Source organism: Phoxinus phoxinus (assembly GCF_949152265.1).
Source record: "Phoxinus phoxinus genome assembly, chromosome: 19".
In the NCBI taxonomy this organism is placed as follows: domain Eukaryota; kingdom Metazoa; phylum Chordata; class Actinopteri; order Cypriniformes; family Leuciscidae; genus Phoxinus; species Phoxinus phoxinus.
In genome coordinates this window covers 27,825,141-27,847,769 of record NC_136894.1, presented here as the reverse complement: position 1 = coordinate 27,847,769, position 22,629 = coordinate 27,825,141, and the positions used below count along the sequence as shown (strand labels likewise).

The 22,629-nt window shown below is 38.1% G+C and overlaps 1 protein-coding gene across 2 annotated transcripts in view; it reads left to right on the top strand.

Annotated features, from left to right (window-relative positions):
• trappc9 (trafficking protein particle complex subunit 9) overlaps positions 1-22,629 on the top strand; it is a 181,541-nt gene that overhangs the window by 70,361 nt on the left and 88,551 nt on the right. For both annotated transcript variants that reach the window (XM_079589902.1, XM_079589901.1), the window contains 2 exons: positions 8,219-8,371; positions 15,002-15,120. In XM_079589902.1, coding sequence (XP_079446028.1) covers positions 8,219-8,371; positions 15,002-15,120 — 272 coding nt within the window. The remainder of the gene's footprint in view (positions 1-8,218; positions 8,372-15,001; positions 15,121-22,629) is intronic.

Sequence of the window (22,629 nt, the reverse complement as noted above, 5' to 3'; positions counted from 1 at the left end):
TGTGTGGTGTTGATAAAGAATAAGCAATACACTTACTAGAAAATACCACTCATTTAGCCAGTTTATGTGGTGAAAAAAAAAATTTTAAGCAGTCATTTAAAAAAAAAACATATTAAACACTATACAGGTGAAACTCGAAAAATTTGAATATTGTGCAAAAGTTCATTTATTCCAGTAATTCAACTTAACAGGTGAACCTAATATATTATATAGACTCATTATATGCAAAGTGAGATATTTCAAGCCTTATAATTTTGATAATTATGGCTTACAGCTTATGAAAACCCCAAATTCAAAATTAGAATATTGTGAAAAGGTTTTCATAAGCTGTAAGCCATAATCATCAACATTATAACTAATAAAGTCTTGAAATATCTCACTCTGCATGTAATATATTAGTTTCACATTTTAAGTTGAATTACTGAAATAAATTTGCACCATATTCAGCAAAAGCTCTAATTTTAGAGTCCCGAGACTCTAATTTTTCGAGTGTTACCTGCATTTCTATTGCTCTGTGGCAGCTCAATAATACATCCAGTGATAAAGCATTGATTCTACACCCAATTTTAATTCCCTTTCTCTTCATTTTGAAACCAAAAGCTTCATGTCTTTGCTGGAAGTGAAAAAGAGAAAGAAACATGAAGAATCCTGCCCAACATGTCCTATTTATTTGGAAAGTCTGAACTTCCCAAGACAACTGGAGTTAGTGGGAGATTTTCAAACATACAGAGAAGATCTTGAATATTATTTGTCTTAGGCTTTTGGAATTCTGGGAAAGATTGTGTTGGTGTCCAGAGACGCGTGAGGTTCTGGACGGAGAGGATTTGGATTTCTGATGTCCGTGGGTGGTTTTGGAGAAAGGCCAGTGATGGATGTAGAAAGAGCAGATGGCTGCACGTCTGAACTAAAGGATGGAGGCCCACAAGGATCAGCCAAGGTCACCATGAACTGAATCTCACACACAGACTGAGCTGTTTGGGTTTAGATTGGTGGGTGTTGGCTGCAGCACCTTTGAAACACACACACACACACACACACACACACACACACACACACACACACACACACACACACACACACACACACACACACACACAGCGGTTGTTTTGGCTTGTCTGCAGCATGGTCTCCTGTAGCCCCGCACAAGCAAACAATGAATAAAATATGAGCAGCGAGAGCTCTGATGAGACATCTGTGTACAAACACACGCACACTCGCACACTATAGTTTCTCCCTCAGCCAAAACAGGACAGAGAGACCAGTGGGCAAATGATGCATTCTTAAACTCGATGAAAAGGTTCATACTTTTGACTGCATTCAAGGAAATTCATGTCCTTAAAATATTTGTATTTCTTCTCTTTTAGGCTAATATACATCTAAAAACTGTTGTGGCAGCTTCAACCTTCTACCTGTCATTCTTTCTGACTCCATATGGTATTCAGTGTTGGCCTGGCTGTTTCTCTTTTTTTATAGATGTATAATTTATGACCTTGGTAGTCGCAGTCTGTTTGATATCAAGCTGTGATTGATGGATGTCAGATTACATCATCTGTCAGACATTTTTGAAGTTAGCGATGATGCTTTCCCCTTTGACAGTGACATTTGCCGTGTGTGACTAGATCAGGCAATGAAACTGTTTAATTAATAACTAAATTTGCTCAAACCCTCACCCCAAGTTACCCTTGATTAGACTTGATTATAGACTTATGACTTTCACCGGATGGATAAATACATCTAGAATTAAATTGAGAGAGGTACTTGAGCTAGAGATGAAAAAGTCTGGTGGACCACCCGGAGCACCCTAGCAACCATGTGGAACACCATAGCAACCACTCAGAACCAGTTGAGCCGCTTAGAATTTTTTTCGTTTTTTTTTTTTTTAAGTGAAAATGTAGGTAGTGAGCTTTGGATCTGTATGTAGGAGAATGCGTGCGACAGATATCGATGTTGTATGGATCACAGCACGTGAAACTGTGTCCAGCTCTCCGTGAGAATCTCATGGCTGAGGCAGTGACCTTTCTCTGTCTAACCAGGCAGACACACGTTTAGCTCAGGGGTTTAGATTTGTCCGCTGTGTGTGTGTGCGTGTGCGTGTCTTTTTTCTAGACCGGAGAGTTCTTCTTTCCGCTACCGTGGGAGATGATCAAATGAACGAGACTGTGTTGCTTTCACTTGCACACACAGCATGGCTCTGGATTTGCATGTTTTGAAGGAAATGACAGTCCTTGCTAAGAGCAAAAATAATAATGTTACAGGTCTAGATACTTTTTTTTTTTTTTAAGTAAGGTAGTGGATGTTGTTGGCTCAGACCTCTTTATGTGTGTATTTCTCCCCTGCATAGAACTGTTAGAGTATTATGTACTTAATAATCGCTGACATGTTACATCTTCAAGTAATTGATATAATTAATTTAACGTGAATATTTCATTTTCATATGTTTTATAAATATTACCAGAGCTAAAATATAATTGTTGTTATTATTCTTATTATTTAAAAAAATACTAGAACTAAAACATTTTTATTATTATTGTTTTATTATTTATTATTATTAATACTGTTGGCATTTTTTTATTTTTCAGGGTTACATTCTTTAAATATTTCTACAACTAAAGCATTGATTGATTGATTGATTGATTGATTGATTGATTGATTGATTGATTGATTGATTGATTGATTGATTGATTGATTGATTGATTGATTGAAGATCATAAGTCTAGATTTTCCACTGTCTGGTTTGCATTGTACTCCCAACCTTGAAGGCGATTAAAGTGAGTGCTTGTAAAAAAATGTTTTTAAATAAATATAGTCAAGTCGTCACCTTTATTTATATGGTGCTTTATATAATACAGATTGTTTCAGAGCAGCTTTGCAGTGATAACAGGAAAATTATGCAATTCGGCTGTTCAGCTGAGGTCAGTTCAGTGTTGATTCAGTTCTGTTGTAAAGATCATCAATTATTAAATGCGTTTATTTCATCTATAAAGCAGTTCTGCAGATAGTACAAAAATAGTCACTGGATTTCTCAAAGTTTGCAAGATTGTCCTAAAATAGCCTTTTAAGTGCTGCAAATGTCTATGCGTTGTGTCTTTAAAACGGCCAACAAATTATGCTTTGTTTTTTTGCATCTCGATAGACCAAAGTCAACACAGTTCCTTCTGATTTCTTTACATTTTCTGCCGAGTTTTATTGAGAATTTGATTCTTTCGCTTTTAAGTGTAGTTTGCCAGTCACGAGAAGTATAAATATTAACAGCATCATTTTTAAACGGCAAACATTGTCAGTCCAATCTGAGATTTTCACAGTCTAATCTTAAATGTATTATACAGTTTATACTTAAGGCTGAAATTATGATGCAACAATTGAATGAAGTCTGTGAAAGTGGTTTGGGCTGAATTAATTTCAGTGTTTGGAGAGGAAGATGAACGAGAAGAGGAGGAATTTGAATAGAGTAATTGCTGGAAGAGTAAGGCATATACAGGTCGTGTATGAGAGAGAAGAGAGTGTTGGAGTCATCCATCCATCCATCCATCCAATCCATCCAATCCATCCATCCACCCATCCGTCCGTCCATCCATCCATCCATCCATCCATCCATCCATCCATCCATCCATCCATCCATCCATCCATCCATCCATCCATCCATCCATCCATCCATCCATCCATCCATCCATCCATCCATCCATCCATCCATCCATCCATCCATCCAATCCATCCACCCATCCATCCACCCATCCACCCACCCACCCACCCACCCATCCACCCATCCACCCACCCACCCACCCACCCACCCACCCACCCACCCACCCACCCACCCACCCATCCACCCATCCACCCACCCACCCACCCACCCACCCACCCACCCATCCACCCATCCACCCACCCACCCATCCACCCATCCACCCACCCATCCATCCATCCACCCATCCACCCATCCACCCATCCACCCACCCACCCATCCACCCATCCACCCATCCACCCACCCACCCATCCATCCATCCATCCATCCACCCACCCATCCATCCGTCCATCCATCCATACACACACACACACACACACACACACACACACACACACACACACACACACATACATACATATGTACACTTAAAATGTTTGTGCAAAGTACTTCACAAAGTTTTCCATACTGTATTTTCAGTTCACACACTTCTCAGAAATGTTCAAATCCCCCAGAAATGTGCTGGTCAGTGTCTGTTTAACACATGAGACAGCAGAACTCTGTCTCCTAGCAACGGCTGTACCGTGGTGAATTATGGTCACTGCTCAGCTGTTTATAAAGCCCACTCGCCCGTCTACACACTGTTTTTAGCATTCACTCGCACAGATTTATGAATTATTGAATATTTGCGTCCCCAACAAATTAGTGTGGAGAGCTTGAGCTGTGGGTCTCACTCCTTTTCTTCCTCTCCTTGGCTTTTGGGCTTGAGTTTTATGGCAATTAACTCATTTTGAATAATTCAATTGTACACAGAGGCTATTTTCAGACTGTATATATGGAAATGAGGTTCACATAGACTTTTCCACTATTGAAAGTCTCAACCTTTGAATATCTTTCAAAGATTCCATGCCTTGGAAGCTCTCCTAAAGAAAGCGTGACTGTTTTTTTTTTTTTTCTGCTTGGTGACTCACAGAAATTGGGAGATAAACATAATAAATGGTTGAAAAAGATTCCCGTAAATCATGTAAAGCTGGCCAATCTGAGATTATGATTTTGGAAAGCTCTGTTATTATGCGCAATATGCTTCAGATGATCCATGATGTCTGTCAGCATGCCGCCCGAAACCCGAGACTGTATGAAAGCGCTGCTTATATGCTAATATGTTAGGGAAATCCAATTTAATTTGGTTTAATTTGGGAAATTAAATCTAGATAAAAAATGTCATGCCGTATTTTTGTGTTCTCAACTTAGTTCCACAGGTTCTGTATCCTCATTAGCCGCATGCTAATTGTGAATTTTGCCTTTTGCGGAGACTTGAGCGGTGAAGCTCATGGTTTGAGATCCCCAGGCTCCCAGAAACAGATTGTAGCGTTGGCAGCCGTGTGGTTCGGGATGATGTAGTCTGCTGTCCTGATCCGTCCAGGACCGCTGCCAGGAAGAAGCCCTGCAGGATGACGCCTCACAGGCCCCGGAGCGCGGCGTTGTGGAACAGGGTTTAACATCTGTCTGGGTTGTTTATTTCCATCCGTGTTGTTCTGAGGAGAGGATCATGGCTCTCGAGAGACAGCTGGAATAGATAACCGCTAGAGGAAGAGCAGACTCTGAGAATTAAAATGATGAAACTGTTGATATAGCAACATGAGTTCTGTCCAGTTTAATATTTGTGTACTTGTCAGTGTAACTGTTACCATAATTAGTGTTTTTTTTGGCCATTTTTAACAGACAAAGCAGTGAAGAAAATTATAAATGGTGTATAAATTCAGTGTAAATGGTTGTTTGATTTAGTCGAAATCTTTAAATGTACGCGTACACTAACATTCAAATAATAGAGATGGTAAACATTTTTCAATGTTTTAAAAGAAGTCTTCTGCTCACCAAGGATGCATTTATGTGATCAATTGTGAAATAATATTGCAATTTAAAATAACCATTTTCTATTTTGATATATTTTAAAATGTCATGTATTCCTGATGCAAAGCTGAATTTTCAGCATCATTACTCCAGTCTTCAGTGTCACATGATCCTTCAGAAATCATTCTAATATGAGGATTTGCTACTCAAGAAACATTTATTATTATTATCAATATTGAAAACCGTTCATATTTATGCGTGATACATTTTGTTCAAAATTCTCTGATGAATAGAAAGTTCCAAATAACCGCATTTATTTGAAATATAAATCTTTGTCAAATTATAAATGTCTTTACTTGTCTGTCAATTTTGATCAATTTAATGCATCATTGCTGAATAAAAGTATTATTAAAAAAAACGTACTGACCTTAAACTTTTGAACGGTAGTGTATATACCTTAGTAATTCACTAAGAATGAATTCTATCTTTTATTTGCACCCTTTGCTTTAGCACCTGATTCTCTAAATACATTACGCAAAGCATGAATTGTGCCATGATCACTGCAAAATGTATATCTTTTTAATAAAATCTTGTGGCTTTCTATCTGGTATAAAAGGACTCGCATTCCATAATGCATAGAAATAAGGCGTGCTCAACCAAAAAATAATACATTTGACTCACCTTTATACTCTATATGTTTACAGAGATATGTAAGATGAGCTGTGGTTGGTTGGTTTGCATGTCAATCACACAATCTCCTCTGCGGTTCTTGGCCGTGTCATATTGAAAGTCAAGCGACTCTTTTGTGACTAGAATCTGGGCTTTGTGTTTGTAGACCTGAGACACTGTAGTGTAACTTTCAGTCTGTTTATGCTAAAACACACATCGGTTTGTTAGCGTTCACTCAGACATGGTCAAAGCCTTCATCAGGCCTCAGACAAACAGGTGGCAGGTGCTAATATAAGAGTCAGTGCGTTGATTCTGAAGTGTTTTCCCGTTGAATCTCTGATGACGGCCATTGTAATGTAGCCCCTAATTCATGCGTTTTGGGGTCTTTGATGTGGAAATGAAAATCAAAGCTTTGATTCATAAGGATCATGTGTCTGTAGGGCAGACGCCTCATTTAAACGCTCACAGACGTGTTGTGCAGCAGTAATTTGACTTCGTTATTTGGCCTCTGTCTATTTTTCATCCACAGTGAGGTTTGGGAGCTCTTAGCATCTGAATAAAGCTTTGAACAGGCTTCACACACACACACACACACACACACACACACACACACACGCACGCCGGGAGACGACGAGAAGAACAGAGAGAGCGAGTCTGTGAGATTCTTGTTACGCCCCAGGATCAAACTCTCGATTGTGCTTCTCCTTAGGTGCAAGTTTAGGAAAAACATTGAAAACAAGTAAACAGAACCTGAACAACATAGTACAGTGCCAGTACAGGTATTGAATGATTAATATAGTCATGTATTGTTATTGACACTGTACTTTAGTGAATACCATGGTACTCCACTGTACATGTCCAAAAACATAGGAGTTTCATTTTTTGTTTGCCATTTCCAGGTTGGTTTCCCTTTGCTGACTCATCCAAATGCCAAATTTATTCATATTTTCTCACCTCATCTGCGTTTTTTTCCCCTGCCTTAATATTTATTTAATTTAATTTGTGTATTTAATTGTATTTTTTGTGTAGTTGTTGTTTTGTGTAGTTTTAATATTATTTTATTTTCATTAAAAAAATATATTTAATTTGAATTTTATTTTATTTGTTAATTTTTAATGTAATTTATCTATTTTAATATGAAATGTTTATTTTAAAATTTATTATTTGTTTATAAGATCAGTATATGGATTAGTAGTGAGAGTTTGGAGTTGTTACTACATTAGACACTGTAAGGACGTTTCTCTCGCTCCAGATGTTCGGTGTTCACCAAAACATATCTGAACTTTTTATTTTCTTAATGTTATTTGAAGTATTTTTCAGAGATATTTTGTAATGGATTTTTTCCTCCAAAGCTTGCATCACCAATGGTTTATAAATATGTATTTTCCCAGGGTGAGTTATAAAAAGAAAAGAAAAATCTTGACTCACATAATAGAGAATTTTAGATATGAATTGAATAGATTATTATACAGCAGGGGTCTTCAATAGGGGGTCTGTGGCTGGACCGCAGGGGCTCCATTCATTAATTCATCTTCATTTTGTGTGAAAAACAAGAATGGGATTAAACTAAAATATTATATTAATATGCAATTTTTTTTTTCAATTACCTGCTATGCCTTTGTAGATTTGAAGAGTTTGTCGAGACATTTACTTTTTGTAGAGCTTGGATGACACTTTTACCGGTTTACTCTCTTTGTGCGGCTGTAGATAAATGGATATGCAACAAATGAAGAATAAGTTATGTTTTTGTGTCAGAATCTATCAATGAAAATATATTATACATGGCATAATTAATTTAAAACTATGTTTATATTAAAACATAATTTAAAGAACATTAAAAACAAAGATGTTTCAAATACACCACTTCTAAAATGATCATGTTTTATATAAATAATATCCATTTTAGTACTTGTTTCTGAAACTGGAGTTCTTAATTCATATTTTTTCATTGTTTAAAAGAATTCCTGTTTGTCCCTGTCCAACGTGGTTTAAACAAATATGTCCCTGTGTTGTGTATTACAGAGAAGCTGTTTGGTGAGTTCGTGAGCTGGGACCTGCAGGACGCCCTGTCCCACCTGCCTCTGAAATCCGGTCAGTCTGTCTCCATCCCTGTCAACATATCCACCAAACTGGACTTTTCTGGTCAGGAGAACCTGTTACACGACCTGAACGACGGTAAACACCCGCACGAACACAGCACACATCCCCAAAAACAACATCATTTGGGTCCGTTCTGGTTCGTCCCGTCCAATTTGCGCTCAATTTCTGCGAGTGCATCACCGGAGCCATCACACTATAATCAAGATGGGCCTGATTGCTCTCGGTGGAAGAAAGGCAGTATTCACTTTGCCCTGTTATGGTAGATCAGATCCCATGGATGTGATTTGAAATGGTGTCTGTACCTCATTTCACATTCAACAGAGACATCGCTTGAGCTGCCGTCTCTCGTCTGCATTACACTCTCTCCGTCCCCTCTGCCCTCTCTAGTTCCTCTCTAGATTCATATCTGCTTCCTCTTCACATCTTGTGCCTTTTGCCTGTTTCCTGGCTATATTACACTTATACCTTCTTTCTGTTCTGCATCACCTCTCAGTTTAATACACCTGTCATGCTCGTTGAAGGAGAGGAAGGATAAATCGCCATTATCTGAGATGCAATGTAGAGCAAATTTGCTTATTGTCATATCATACTTTTGTTTTTCAGTAGACCAGTCATCATTTCAAACGGTTTTGAGGGAAATTAATACTTTTATTCAACATGGTTAATAACATTAAATTGATCAAAAGTGACAGTAAAAACATGTAGCAAAAAGATTTGTGTTTCAAATATATGCTGTTCTTTTGAACTTTTTAATTCATTAAAGAACCCTGAAAATATGCATCAGTTTCCACAAACTGTGTTCAACATTAATAATGATCAGAAATGTTTCTTGAGCAGCAAATCAGCATATTTCTGAAGGATCATGTGACACTGAAGACTGGAGGAATGATGCTGAAAATTCAGCTTTGATCACAGGAATAAATGACATTTTATAACATATTCAAATAGAAAACAATTTTAAATTGCAATATTTTCCCCACAATATTACAGTTTTACTGTATGTTTGATCAAATAAATGCAGCCTCTGTGTGTGTAAGAGACAAAAACAGTAAAACATCTTTTTTATTTATTTTTAATTTTTTAGTAATTGGTCTTAAAGGAAAGAAAAAGTTTAACTTCTATGTAAAAAGATGAAGTGAAATTCTCAATGACATCAAACATTGCACATCCAATCCTTTCAAGATCAAATGATCTGAGCTGCTATCCACGTTTTTCGAATAAACATTTGTGATAAAGTTGATATGCCAATGCGTTTGCAACCTCTTCTGAGCTCCTCCAGATCCAGCTCTGAGAATTGTAAATGTCCTCTAGGTCCTCTTTGTCTCGCTGCACGCACATAACGAGACATGAGGAGAGCAGACTGTAGCAGACGAGTGGCTCTGTGCGTTTCTGCTTGGATTGCTAACAGGTGCAAGATGAACAGCCTCCTTCCTCTCTCTCCTCTCCAGGGCCGCTCAAATGTTTTAATTATTGTTGAAATAATCATTTCTCTGAATTAGGCTGATAAGACAGCTTAAATCCCGTCCTATTAGCGCAGCATGTAGAGGGCAGTGAATTGTAAACATTGCTGATGTTATCGCAGGTGCTAATACATTATTGCTGTTATTTAGCGGTAATATTTGACATTCGTTTTCTCATCATGGTGGTTTATAAGTGTATAAACAATAAAAAAAAAGATCAAAGCAAGTCATTCACATTTTAAGGGTTTGATGTGGCAATTCCTAATCTCTGATTGGCTCCTCATCAATCTCTCCATTGTGATGTCATAATGGATTTGGATGTTGCATATTTTGGATGGAGTCGCTTCCAGATGGTTTTAAAGTCAACATCAGGGATGTGATTCTTCCATATTTATACAAATTTTCACAAACTAAAATATAAACCACGGGAATATTGTAAATCTGGATAGTCAGCATTTCTAGCATGCATTTAACGAACAACAAATATATTCATTTAACTTCTAAAAATCAGGTTTTTTCCACATTCAATTAGACTATTAATTATTATTATTAATAAATGATGACTACAATAATTATTATTCTTATTTCAATATATTTGTACTATTTAAATGTGTATATATACTGTATATATAGGGCTGACAAAAGATTAATCGCGATTAATCGCATCCAAAATAAAAGTTTGTGTTTACATAATATATGTGTGTGTACTGTGTATAATTATTTATATATATAAAAACACACACAATCATGTATACATTTAAGAAAAATTGGTTATATTTATATATAAAATATAATTTATAAAATAAATTATATTATTTTATAATAAATATAATACAATTATATAAATATATATACAGTATATAAATGCAAATATTTCTTAAATATATACATGAATGTGTGTGTATTTATTTATACATAATAATTATACACAGTACACACACATATATCTTTTGACAGCCCTAATATATATAAAGATGCCACATATTGCATTGTTAAATGCATGCTTGAAATGCTGACTATATATATATATATTTACATGTAAATTGTATAGCCATCATTTATTAATAATAATAATTAATAGTCTAATTGAATGTGGAAACAACTTTTTTTTAGAAGTTAAATGAATATATTTGTTGTTTACTCCATAACCAGCCAGACAATAACAACCAATAAAAAGTGAATGAGTTGTTTGACTGCATCAGATTGGCAGAGTGAGTTCAATTAAACCGATTCATTCAAAATAATTTGTTAAAGTTAAACACACCACACGTTTTCTTTCGGTTCCTTTCACTATTTCGTCCAGCTCTTTTTCTTTGCCCCTTTTATGTCTCCGTCTCTTCCTCTGTCTCCATCTCTCCGGTCAGCATAACTCAGGCTGTGATGGTGGTGATGTCATCGCTGTGATGCAAGGCTCTGTCGTTCTCTCTGGAGGCCGTTGGGTTCAGTCCGTACGAGTTTCTTTAACGCGCTGCTCCATTCGTTCGTTCATTCATCCGTCCTCTATAAATCGTCTCCCCATCAGAGGGAGGCGGAGCGCGAGGGCCAGACATTCAGACTAAACACATTAGTCCCTGAATGTTAAAATGTCAGCGCAAGAACAACATAATGAGAGAGGAGAGCGGCTCCATTAAAGCAGACAACTCCCCCCGCTGAGAGCTCGCTGGAGGTAAACGTTTACCCTTCATGCTGGACGTCAGCCGACCGCTGAGCCCTGGTGCGGATGATGTCACGCCATCATGGGGATGAACTCACTAGCCTCATTGGGTAACGCCTGGCTATCACTGAGCACCGCGTTTTCAGGGTTCAATGCGCTGCGTTTTACTTAAGCAAGGAGATAAATGACGTCTGTTAAACATGGACTGTTTATTAGCTGGATCGTTTGGCTGGAATGCTATAGGTGTTGATTCTCTTGTTGATGTAGTCTGTCTATCATCACACTTTCTCTAGGCCCGTCCTTACAGAGTGACAGCCCTTCTCAGTCTTGTCATCTTCCTAGCCTCGCCCTCATCTGCTCTGAAGCTCATTTGAGATTTGCACTGCAAGTTCTGTGCAGAACTGATTACTGGTGATTTAAGAATGCTGTCTGTCTGACTTGATGTGACGTCATGCGAGCATATGAAAAAAAAAAAAAAAACACTATTGCCCTGCCGGGCGGTTAGTTCTGGGAATTTTGGTCGTGTGGCAGTATTTTTGGAATATATCAGCATAGTGTCACATGAAAACTAATGAAGTCATGGAAACTAAAATGTTAGTCTGTTAACTCTATTATCATGCGGTATTTAATGTGTGATTATTTAATAAAATATATATATATATGGTTAATAATAATGATAATAATAATAATTTAATATAGCATATCTTTGTCATAAAAAAATATATATACCGGTATATATAAAACATTTTTTTTTTCATTTTAATACAAAGATATGCTACATTCAATTATTATTATTATTAACCTTTAAGAACTTTATCATTATTTTTTTATTTTTTTTAACCTTTAAAGGTGCTGTATAATAATTTATTTGAATAATAGTAAATTATACGGTAGATGATAAAAATAAATAACTATTATTACAGAAAATGTATTTAAATATAAATAAATAATCTAATATAATTATATATGTGCTTTATATAAAAAGATTATTCATTTATTTTGAGAATTTTGTTTTGCGCATTATTTAATTTTTTTGTATTTTATGTATATTTATTTTATATACATAATATTACAATAATGACAACTCTTAAAGCAGGGCTATGCAGTTTCAGGAATTTCTTCGCTGTATTCTCGCTTTTTGCTCGCAGGTTTCTCTGTAGAGCGCCCCCTACAGCTTCGGAATAGATATTTGACAACACTGTCGAAAAACTCGTTGGTGACTCTCAGATACCAGAGGCTAGTAGATCAACGACATCAAAGCAGACGGGACATTCTTTACAACGTCTTCTTCATTCGGGTTCGAACAGCGTGAGGGAGTGCAATATTGACAGCATATTAGCAGATTTTTTTTTTGCCGTAAAGCAATTCGTTACATCGCGAGACCTGATATCACGCGATACTTCCTGACGCTGCAGCCGACGGCCCAAAGTTGCAAGGGTGTTTTTTCTGCTCACAGGCGATAGGGGGGTGCGAGACGACCACCATTCAACCCGTAAAAAGTAATATAACCATTCCAATGACTCAAACTGTTCAGTTAAGGTAAAAAACCTGCATAGTTCACCTTTAAGCATGGACTTGCTACTGTCAAAAGATACACAGAAACGCTGCTGTGAGCATGTGAGACATGCTACTGCTGCTTAAATAGACATACATAAATCCCGTAGCAGATCTAGGCAGGTGGAGCTGGGGGAGGTGGAGGGTTTCAGAGAAACTACTGATAGCGAGCTGCAGGACTAGATTACAGCAAACACTGGACCAGACTATATAAATGATGATCAAGCAATCTCATTGGACCAGACTATATAAATGATGATCAAGCAATCTCATTGGCCAGTCAGCTTGTGTCATGCAGTAATGATTTGATTCCTTGCAGATTGCATGTAAATTACCTGAAAAAGTCTGTGCCCTCTAGAGCTTCATGACTGAACTAGATATACAGTATATCTCAGCTCCACCTTCCTCTGACCGCGTGTAACTCTCTTAGCTCTGCCCTTCTTTTACCTCATGTCACTCTGATAGCTTTGACCTGGTGTCTGGGCATCTGAGACTTGTAAAGTTAGCAGGAGACATTACGACATATCGTGCCAGACACTCTTGAGGGGAAGTGATGTCATTTCAGAGGCCGTGGGACTCGTAATGAGGACCATAAGTTCTCTCTGTGTCTTCTTGCCTTTCGGGTGGTAAAACACACACACACACTGACTAGATCTGTCCTGATGTGTGCTTCTGTGTACACGTCTCTTTTACTACGCAGGAGAGGGACAGCATTTGAAAGATGACTGTGGCTTAGGCGTGAATCACACAAGACATGCTTTTCAATTAGAATAGTGATCAGCCTCATTTTCATACGTGCATTTTTCACCTGGCGTCTCCTCAGCTCTTCTTCTTCTGTTGAATGTCAGAATCCATCCGAGTGTATTCAAAACATCTGCGTGAGATACGGAGAGCAATCTGTGCACGACAAACGCTGCGATTTACCCTAATTATTCTCCCTCAGACAGAGCCAAAGCAGGTCAAATCCACAAATGCCACCGCTACAGAAAGACCTTCAATTAGAGCAATGGCTCTGTGGCAAACAATGCAACATCCATGTTTCAGCATAGCTGCTTTTTTATGTATGTATTCGTTTCTTGACAGTAATCGCCGAGTGATACAGAGTAATTAATGAGTAATTGGCCTTTAAAAGTGGATTTTATAACAAGCATGTGGTGAATATTATGATAATTTTTGAGTGTTGCAAATATTTTAAAAAATATTTTGAACTGTTTGAATTGATTCACATAAATAAATTGCACTTCCCAACACCACAACTGATGTTTAAATTAGAGACAAGATTAAAACTCACTGAACTATTCTGAAACATGTTGTCCGAATAATATGGTAAAATCATCACAATGTTGCTTCATTTTATAAAGGCAGAACAATTATTGCGTACTGTATATATCATGAATATATAACCTATCCCTACTGCAGCTGATGTCACACGTGTGTGTTCTTTAGCTTTGTGTGTGTATGCTCTTCCAGGCTTGCAGACCATTCCTGCGGTCTGCACTGTTTAAGTCTGTGTTGATGAAAGTATCATTCGTCATATTTATGTCCCGTTTCTAAAAATAACCCAGGTTGTTTCTTGCTCGGGTGAATTTGTGTGTGCGTTTATACGTTTATGCCATTATCCGTATGTGCTGGAGAGATAAAGTTTATCCACCCGAGTGTGTTCCCGAGATCTACTGCGGCACACGTACTCCGTCGCCTTATTTATTACCACGCTTTTCCACCTCATCATATTTCAAACTGTCACGTTATGGATTTTAATTTTATTTCGAGCACTAAACACCGGACAAACAGATGGGCTGAGAGATAGAAAGGTGGATGGAGAGAGAGGTGGAGAGGAAAGCGTTTGAGCGATGTTCACATCCTCTGAATGTGAGGAATTATGGCTGTATAATAGCGTCCTCTCTTCACATAAGTCATAGAAGATAGTGATCTCTCTTTCCACTTCCCCTTCTGCCTCCTCGCACTCTGTTTCTCAGGCCTCTGGCAGCTGTGTTCATGTACGCCGTATGTCTAATGGATATTGTTGTGTGGTTTCAGATGGTATCAGTGTAACAGGCCTGCCCGTCTCCAGCCCGCTACGGCAGGTCCTAAAGCCGCGCTCCGAAAATAAACCAGTCGGCTCTGACGCCAGCAAGAACGAATACAATCACGTCAAGGTAGGAATTCTGTCCTCGAGCTCTGCACACTTTATTTTTCTGCTTTAAAGCTATATTACACTTCATTACTCTAGGGCACATGTTAGTGTACTAGGTACAGGAGGTGTGATGCTGTTTTTATGGCTACTTGGGTTCTAATTGTGACATCACACTGAAATGCTCCGCCCACATTTAAGTTTTATAGAGTGCAACAGTGCCTGGCCACTTTTCCAGCACCGTTGGTTCCGGATTTTTTATTTTTTTATTTTCTCCTATAGGGATTTCAAAAAAGTTTTCTTTAAAGGAACCGTATGTAAGATTGTGGCCAAAACTGGTACTGCAATCACTTTCAAATTACTGTAGTGCGGTGTATCCCCTCCCCCACCCCCCTGACTCGAGGTTGCCAGATAGGCTGCAACAAGGAGACTAGAGCAGAGCTGGCAACCCGGATGCCGAAACACTGCTGACGTCGTGATTGGTAGATAGGTGGAGGGTGGCGCATCAGGCCAAAACACAACATGACAACATCAACATCAGTTGAGGGCTGCAACTTCACTTTTAAATGACAATATCCTGGCCGGACTACTGCTGTCAGTGATATAAGTATTTGAAATTAACATGATTTCTTAATGTGTACTGACATGTCAGGGCCATTTTATGATTAATTGAAATACATTTACAATACGGTTCCTTTAAAGCGTTTTAAGCCATGAACCAAGCCAACCAGCTACGAGGTGGATCATAACATTACACACTTTGATTTAAAGCAAAAAAGTATTTGAAAATCGGACAAAAATACAAAGGCACAAGGTTGTGAACTTAGCAGCTCTAGTGATAGTAATAACTACAATCCCATGAAGCACTGCGGGTAGCATAATTATATTGAGAACAATTAAAACTATTAATTTAAAAATGTTGATTATATACAAAACAATATATTTTAAGTTTATTGTAGGGATTACGTCATTGGCTGTGCTTCATGGGAGTGGGTGGAGCTAACGAGATCTTTTGCCTCAATTTACTTGTTTCAACTCTGATTGGTGGAATTTTGTGCACAGCATCTTGGGTAATGTAGTTTTCACCTCAAATTCTGCTGTTAAACTATTTTTTTTTAAACTAAGTTGAAATAATGTGGGCTGGCGTCTTCAAATGAGGCAAATACCATCGATTAACAACCTCGTAGCTCACAGTAAGGTGGTCTTTAAATGTTTGCTATCGCTAAAAAATCTATTTCCCAATGGAGCAAATGAATGGAGTTTTTACTTCCATAACCAGACTGTTGCTCTCTATTGTGAATAAGTTTTATACTAATTCTGCTCTACATAAGTGTGCACTAAATATCAAATTATGTTCTGAATCAGGGATGAACAGGGAATCACATTTGTAAAAAAAATTGTATAGTGTATGTCTCTGTCCATGGTGCTGAAGTGTATGTGCGAGAGTTCGTCTCTGTCTATGGCGCTGAAGTGTATGTGTGTGAGCGGGTACATCTCTGGCCATGGTGCTGAAGTTTGTGTGTGAGCGAGAACATCCCTGTCCATGGTGCTGAAACTTGTGTGTGGGCAAGTACACCTCTGTCCGTGGTGCTGAAGTGTGTGTGTGAGCAAGTACACCACTGTCCATGGTGCTGAAGTTTGTGTGTGTGTGATTACATCCCTGTCCATGGTGCTAAAACTTATGTGGGAGCAAGTACACCTCAGTCAGTGGTGCTGAAGTGTGTGTGTGTGAGCAAGTACACCTCTGTCCGTGGTGCTGAATATGTGTGTGTGTGTGAGCGAGAACATCCCTGTCCATGGTGCTGAAGCTTGTAAAGCCAATAATTCATCTAATTGGTAATGGAGGAATGGACCATCGAGGAATGGAAGAATTGTTCACACTGACAATAATTTGCAGTTGCACTAAGACTGGAGGTAATTCATTTTCAAAGTTTTTGACAACTTGAGTGCATCTCAAAAACTATTTCTTTGTATTTTTGTTGACTGTCTAAACATCCTTGAAAACAAGATCATTTTACTAGACATGGCAAATGATAATAAGTCTTGTTTTTTTGTGGAGAAATCTACCTAAAGTTAATGAAATTTATGCTTAAAATGCACAACAAAGAAAACATGTTTATTTTAAAAAGTAATTTTCCCTCCAGGATGCTAATTTGAAGAGGCAAGAAAACAAATTTTTCGGCGAATAAAATTACATATGATTTTTAGCCACAAAACACCTACGGTAATTTGTGATCAGATAAAAAAAAAAAAGATTTTTGCAGTTAAGCAGGACATCCAGCCTCAGGTTTGCCCAATAGCGACCGTCATTACAGCGACCCACTGTCCTCCAGCGACAAAATCACTGTCATTGTGATCGGGGCATGAGACTGACAATCCATCTACCTCCATCCCTCCTGTCATCACTGCATAATGCAGTGCCGTTTTCAACAGACAGAAAGAGTTTGAGGACGCCAGGGTGAGAGAATACAGATGCATCCTGAATTGAAACAAGATGAACAGGGAAGCTAGAGAAGTAATGAGAGGAGGAAGTGATGAGTGACAGGTCACATCCACGCTGCAGGATATATCCCAGCCTGAGACGCTCTGGATGTTTGAATCTGGACGAGCTGAAGGTAATCACTTCTGCAGCCTGACTGACAGCATCCGACTGCGACTCACAACAGGAAGTGTCTTCACTCACTTCCCCTCTCATAACCCTATCAGCACTGTCCACTGAGAGAGGGAGACGGTGTCCCGGCCCTCACTATCTCCAAACAGCTTAACAGTGAAGAGGAGAAGTATCCAGCTCAGCTGTGTCCAGTGCAGTCTTTCTTTCTCATTGTCCTGGCTGGGACTGAGGGGTGATAAAGGAGAAAAAGAGAATCCTGTCCGCTCTGCCGGGCTGGTCGAGCACAATATAAGAGGCTGTCGGAGAGGGGAGATTAGGTTTACCTGAGACAGTATTTTTGTGTGTTCGAGAAGAGAGAGAGCTTTGCTGAGCAAACATCTCTTATTATTATCAGTGGTTTTTTTTTTTATATTATTGTGGAAACCATGATACAATTTTTTTTTTTTTTGGGGGGGGGGGGGGGGGATTCTATGACGAATAGTCGAAAAGATGATTTATTTATTTGAAATATAAATATTTTGTAACATTATAAATTCTTTACTGTCCCTTTTGATCAATTTAATGAATTTCTGCCAAAAAAACCCCAAAAAAAACAATATATATATATATATATATATATATTTTTTTTTTAAAGTGGCAGACCCCAAACCTTTGAACAGTAGTGTTTGCTTAACTGCATCACTCTTTTTTACATTGATGTTGTGAGAAATTTACAGTATTATTACTGTTATACTTTTTTATGAAATAAATGTGGGGTTTTCTTTAACTTAGTGCATTTTTATGTCCTAGGGTTAGCTTTATATTAAAAATAGAGGAATTTGCATTATTTTTATTTATTATGAAGGTCACACAATTTTGCAATCATTTATTTTTGCTACTTTTTAAAGATTTTTGCTATGTATAGATTTTATAGATTTAAAAAATTTGTCAGAAGAATATATACTTTTTTAAATATTTAAAACTGATAATACATACAAATAGTTAGACAATCATCAACCATTTCAGATTTTTTATAGACATTTTCCAAAAATTATAATTGGTCGACCGCCGTGACAGTTTTTCTATATAGTAAAGTCTTGCCCTGATTCACTATGGTAAGCCTGTTATAAGTGTTTATATTTTAGACTTGACAGAATGTTTTTTGCAGGAAATTTCGTACATAAGTCACTCTCCCCCCGTGCGTGTCTCATCATATCCGTAAATCAAGAAAAGTAGCTCCGGCTACTTTGCCGTGTGTCTGGTGTGGGACTGGCAGAGGTTAGTTTTCACACTGAGTGGGAAAGGTTGACATGGAGCAGCTAAACCTCAAACCTCTGAGAGTCTGCTATAAAAAGAGAACATGACAGAGCTCGTAATAAAACAAGAATCAACATCGGCTTGGCATTTCGGGAATGGTGAGAATTGAGGGTTTTAAAGTGTTGTAGAAGCGATGCGGAGATTGAGGCACTCACCCTGTCTGTGTGTGTCCTAACACCCCAGTATAGTGACGGGGAGGGAAGGGTCACTTCATTATGGTTGTTGTAGCGCTGTGCTGGAATTTATTTTCAAGGAAGTACCGTGTCTATTAACGGGTAAAGCTACAGTAACGTCTTTAGCTCGTCACCTTGAGATCCTTTCCTTCTAAACTGGTTATATCTCTTACGTTTCATGAGCATTATCCATCATATTACCCATCTCTCTCTTTTTTAAGTTATGAGAAAGAACCATATTCATCGGCACATCATGCAAATCTGAAGCACAACCAAAACAATGTTCTTCTGCAAAATGCACGCAGGTTTTTCTTACAGCAAAAGTTCCATAGAATCCCTTTAGAAATGTTAAAAGCGTCCATGGTTGAAGAAACACCCTTGCACAGATCCTATCATACATTTCTTTTAAATCCATACGGGGTGTTGCATCCACTTAAATAGCTGTTGGATCCAATTCCAGAGGTGCCACATCTGTGTTCGGCTCGGTCCAGCACAAAGACCAAAGTACAGCCTCCAAACTCCGATCATCTCAGCCATTTCATTTGTTGTTTGATTCACCTGTGTACTTTTTTTTTTATCTCCTTAGTTTTACTATCAAAGCATAACATGCACAGAATGCTAAATGCATCTGTCAAAGCATTGCAGGAGATGTGAAGACTGCACGCCTCTCGCCAAGGGCAATTTCTTCAATGACAAACCGCAGCGATTCAGTGGATTCACATACAGTTGGAATGCATGCCATTCACAAACTACTGCACACTCACTGCTCGTTGCATGTTTGCTCAGTGATTATTTTGTCGGAATTGATCGTGCTTCTGGGTACCAGTTAGGATGCAGTACACCGGCTCTGTTTAACATGCATTTTTGAAACTCATTCTGCAGATTTTCCCTCTTAAGATCGGCACAGAAAATTCCTTCTGGGTTTAATCGGTTGCCATTCATTTGCACAAATTAAGGCAGATTACAAACTGTACTTGACTCCATATGAATCATATCTCATTTCCTGACAGACTTGAGGTCTGATGTCAAATGGACTCTCTCTCTCACTCCCTTCTCGGTCTCTTTTTTTGCCTCCACCTGTATTTTCTCAGTGTTTTGTCCTCTGGTTTAGAGATGTTGAGAACGGCACAAGCTGCTTCGTCAACGACCAGACGGCGAAGAAGGATTTGAATAATTCCTCAGATGGCGCTGGAGGGAAAGTTTTGTTTTGAGGCTGATGTGAGTTCAGTTCTGTAGATTAATGTGTGGTTTTCTGCCGGTATGGAAACGGAGCGTCACACACACACACACACACACACGTGACCCCTGACAGCTCCCGCGTGTGCATGCGTACGCTACAGCACGATGTGCTTGTGACAGATCCTGCGGGGCACAAACTTTTAAATGAAGCTGTTTGGTTTCGACACGCTCCGCTGTGTTTGTGAGTTTTCCGTCTGTCCATGCGAGCGCACACACGCATGTATATTTTAATATTAGCCTCGTGATTAGTTTGTTTACTTGTTTTGTGCATGTAAAGGAAATGAAAAGCACTCTTTTTCCCATCAGCGGCTGATATCCAGATGAGCAGAGACGCCATTTATGAAGTCTCACGTGCTCTGTCTATCCATCTTCACACACACATAGTGTACATAACTAGATGCCACTTTTTCTACTTGCGAATGCATCTGCCTTTGTTGTGATGGGACATTGATTTGATCACTTCTAATGAAATCAGCCCATAATGGCGGCGCTGTGAATGCAGATTCTAGGCAGACGTATCTATGTACAAATGTGGTGTTAATTCAGACATATTTCTTTCTTTCTTTGAAGTTACAACATTTCCTTCAGGCCGGTGTGTGTTTTTAATTCAAAGCTCTAAAGTCCAAACACATCAGTGATATGAGGAGATATTTTCACAACAGACTCCATATATGAGTCACGCTGCACCTGGAGGCTTTCCGTGTGTGTGTGTGTGTGTGTGTGTGTGTGTGTGGGTGGCAATACTTTGGGTACCACATTGTCCATAGAAGTGAGCTAAATCTGGCAAAATCAGCATTGCATCAAATCAATTATTTGCATTTTAAAATATATTGAAACATAAATTATTATTATAAATTCTAAAAATATTTTACAATATGACTTTTTACTCATGTACTATTATGTATTGTTGTTTTATGCTAGTTCACTCGTTAATTTCCAATTGTATTGTTAAAATATTTTAGTATAGGAACTAGCTAAGATTGTTACATGCTGTAGAATGATTCATTTGTTAACTGTTAGCTAATGTTTATGCTTTCAACTTTATTGTAAAGTTGTTGTTTTTTTAAGAAAACTTAATAAAAGACAACATTAACATTAACAATGCATGAGTAAGGGATGCAAAATGTGACTTAATCATGAAATATTATAGCACGGGCATTTGGGATTTGACTGTATATAGTGAAATGTTTGACAGTTGTAATACATTTAATATGAATTACATTTCAATATTGTTTATATTATTATTCATTTAAATGAATAATATAATTTATATTTAAATGTGTTTAAATTATATTAACTATATACTATATTAATATAATTTTTCTTTGTGACTTTTGTTTTTAATAATGCCATGCACTAATAGGCACTACAAGACCAGATATGTTTGATACAAATGTAAACGGGGTCAATTTTGATTTCATGTTGACTTTAAACTCAATTAATTCTTATGTCTTTCCCCATTATTTATGCAGGTCAAATGTCTTGTTTGTGTATCCGTCCTGCTGAGATGATCTTTAGAAGACTTGCTTGCATTTGCGCTTGGTTGCACTGCTAAATTAGAGTGTGCATCTAATGTCACTTCTCACTGAATTGTAAAGCTCTTTTATTTTCCTCTTCAGACGACGAAGGGTTTTGATATCTAATGCTGTTGGAGTACACACACACACACACACACACACACACACACACACACACACACACACACACACACTTCAAATGTATTATTACTTTCTGCGCTTTTGAAAAAGGGTTGGTGCGTAGTGCATCTTCTCATGCTCGTCCGTGTGTGTGTGTGTGTGTGTGTGTGTGTGTGTGTGTTTCCCTGCAGTTGGCTGCTGAAAGTGCTTACACAGTAGTCAGAGCTACAGAATAACTGCCATACATCATCTCACAGATGAGCTGCCAGACACACACACACACAGACACACACACACACACACACGGGCACGACTCCAGCTGCTGATACGGATCATCTCCTCTCTCTTTCTTCCTCTCGTTGGAGTGATCGCATCACTTCCCTCTTCACAGTGTTTAACTGCCCCAGCTGCCCCTCTCAGACCCACATGTGAGAGCGAATCACGGTAAACTGAGTGAATGAGTGTGAGAGGTGGAGTAAAAAAGTGTACTTTAGTCCTTAGTATCTATCTATCTATCTATCTATCTATCTATCTATCTATCTATCTATCTATCTATCTATCTATCTATCTATCTATCT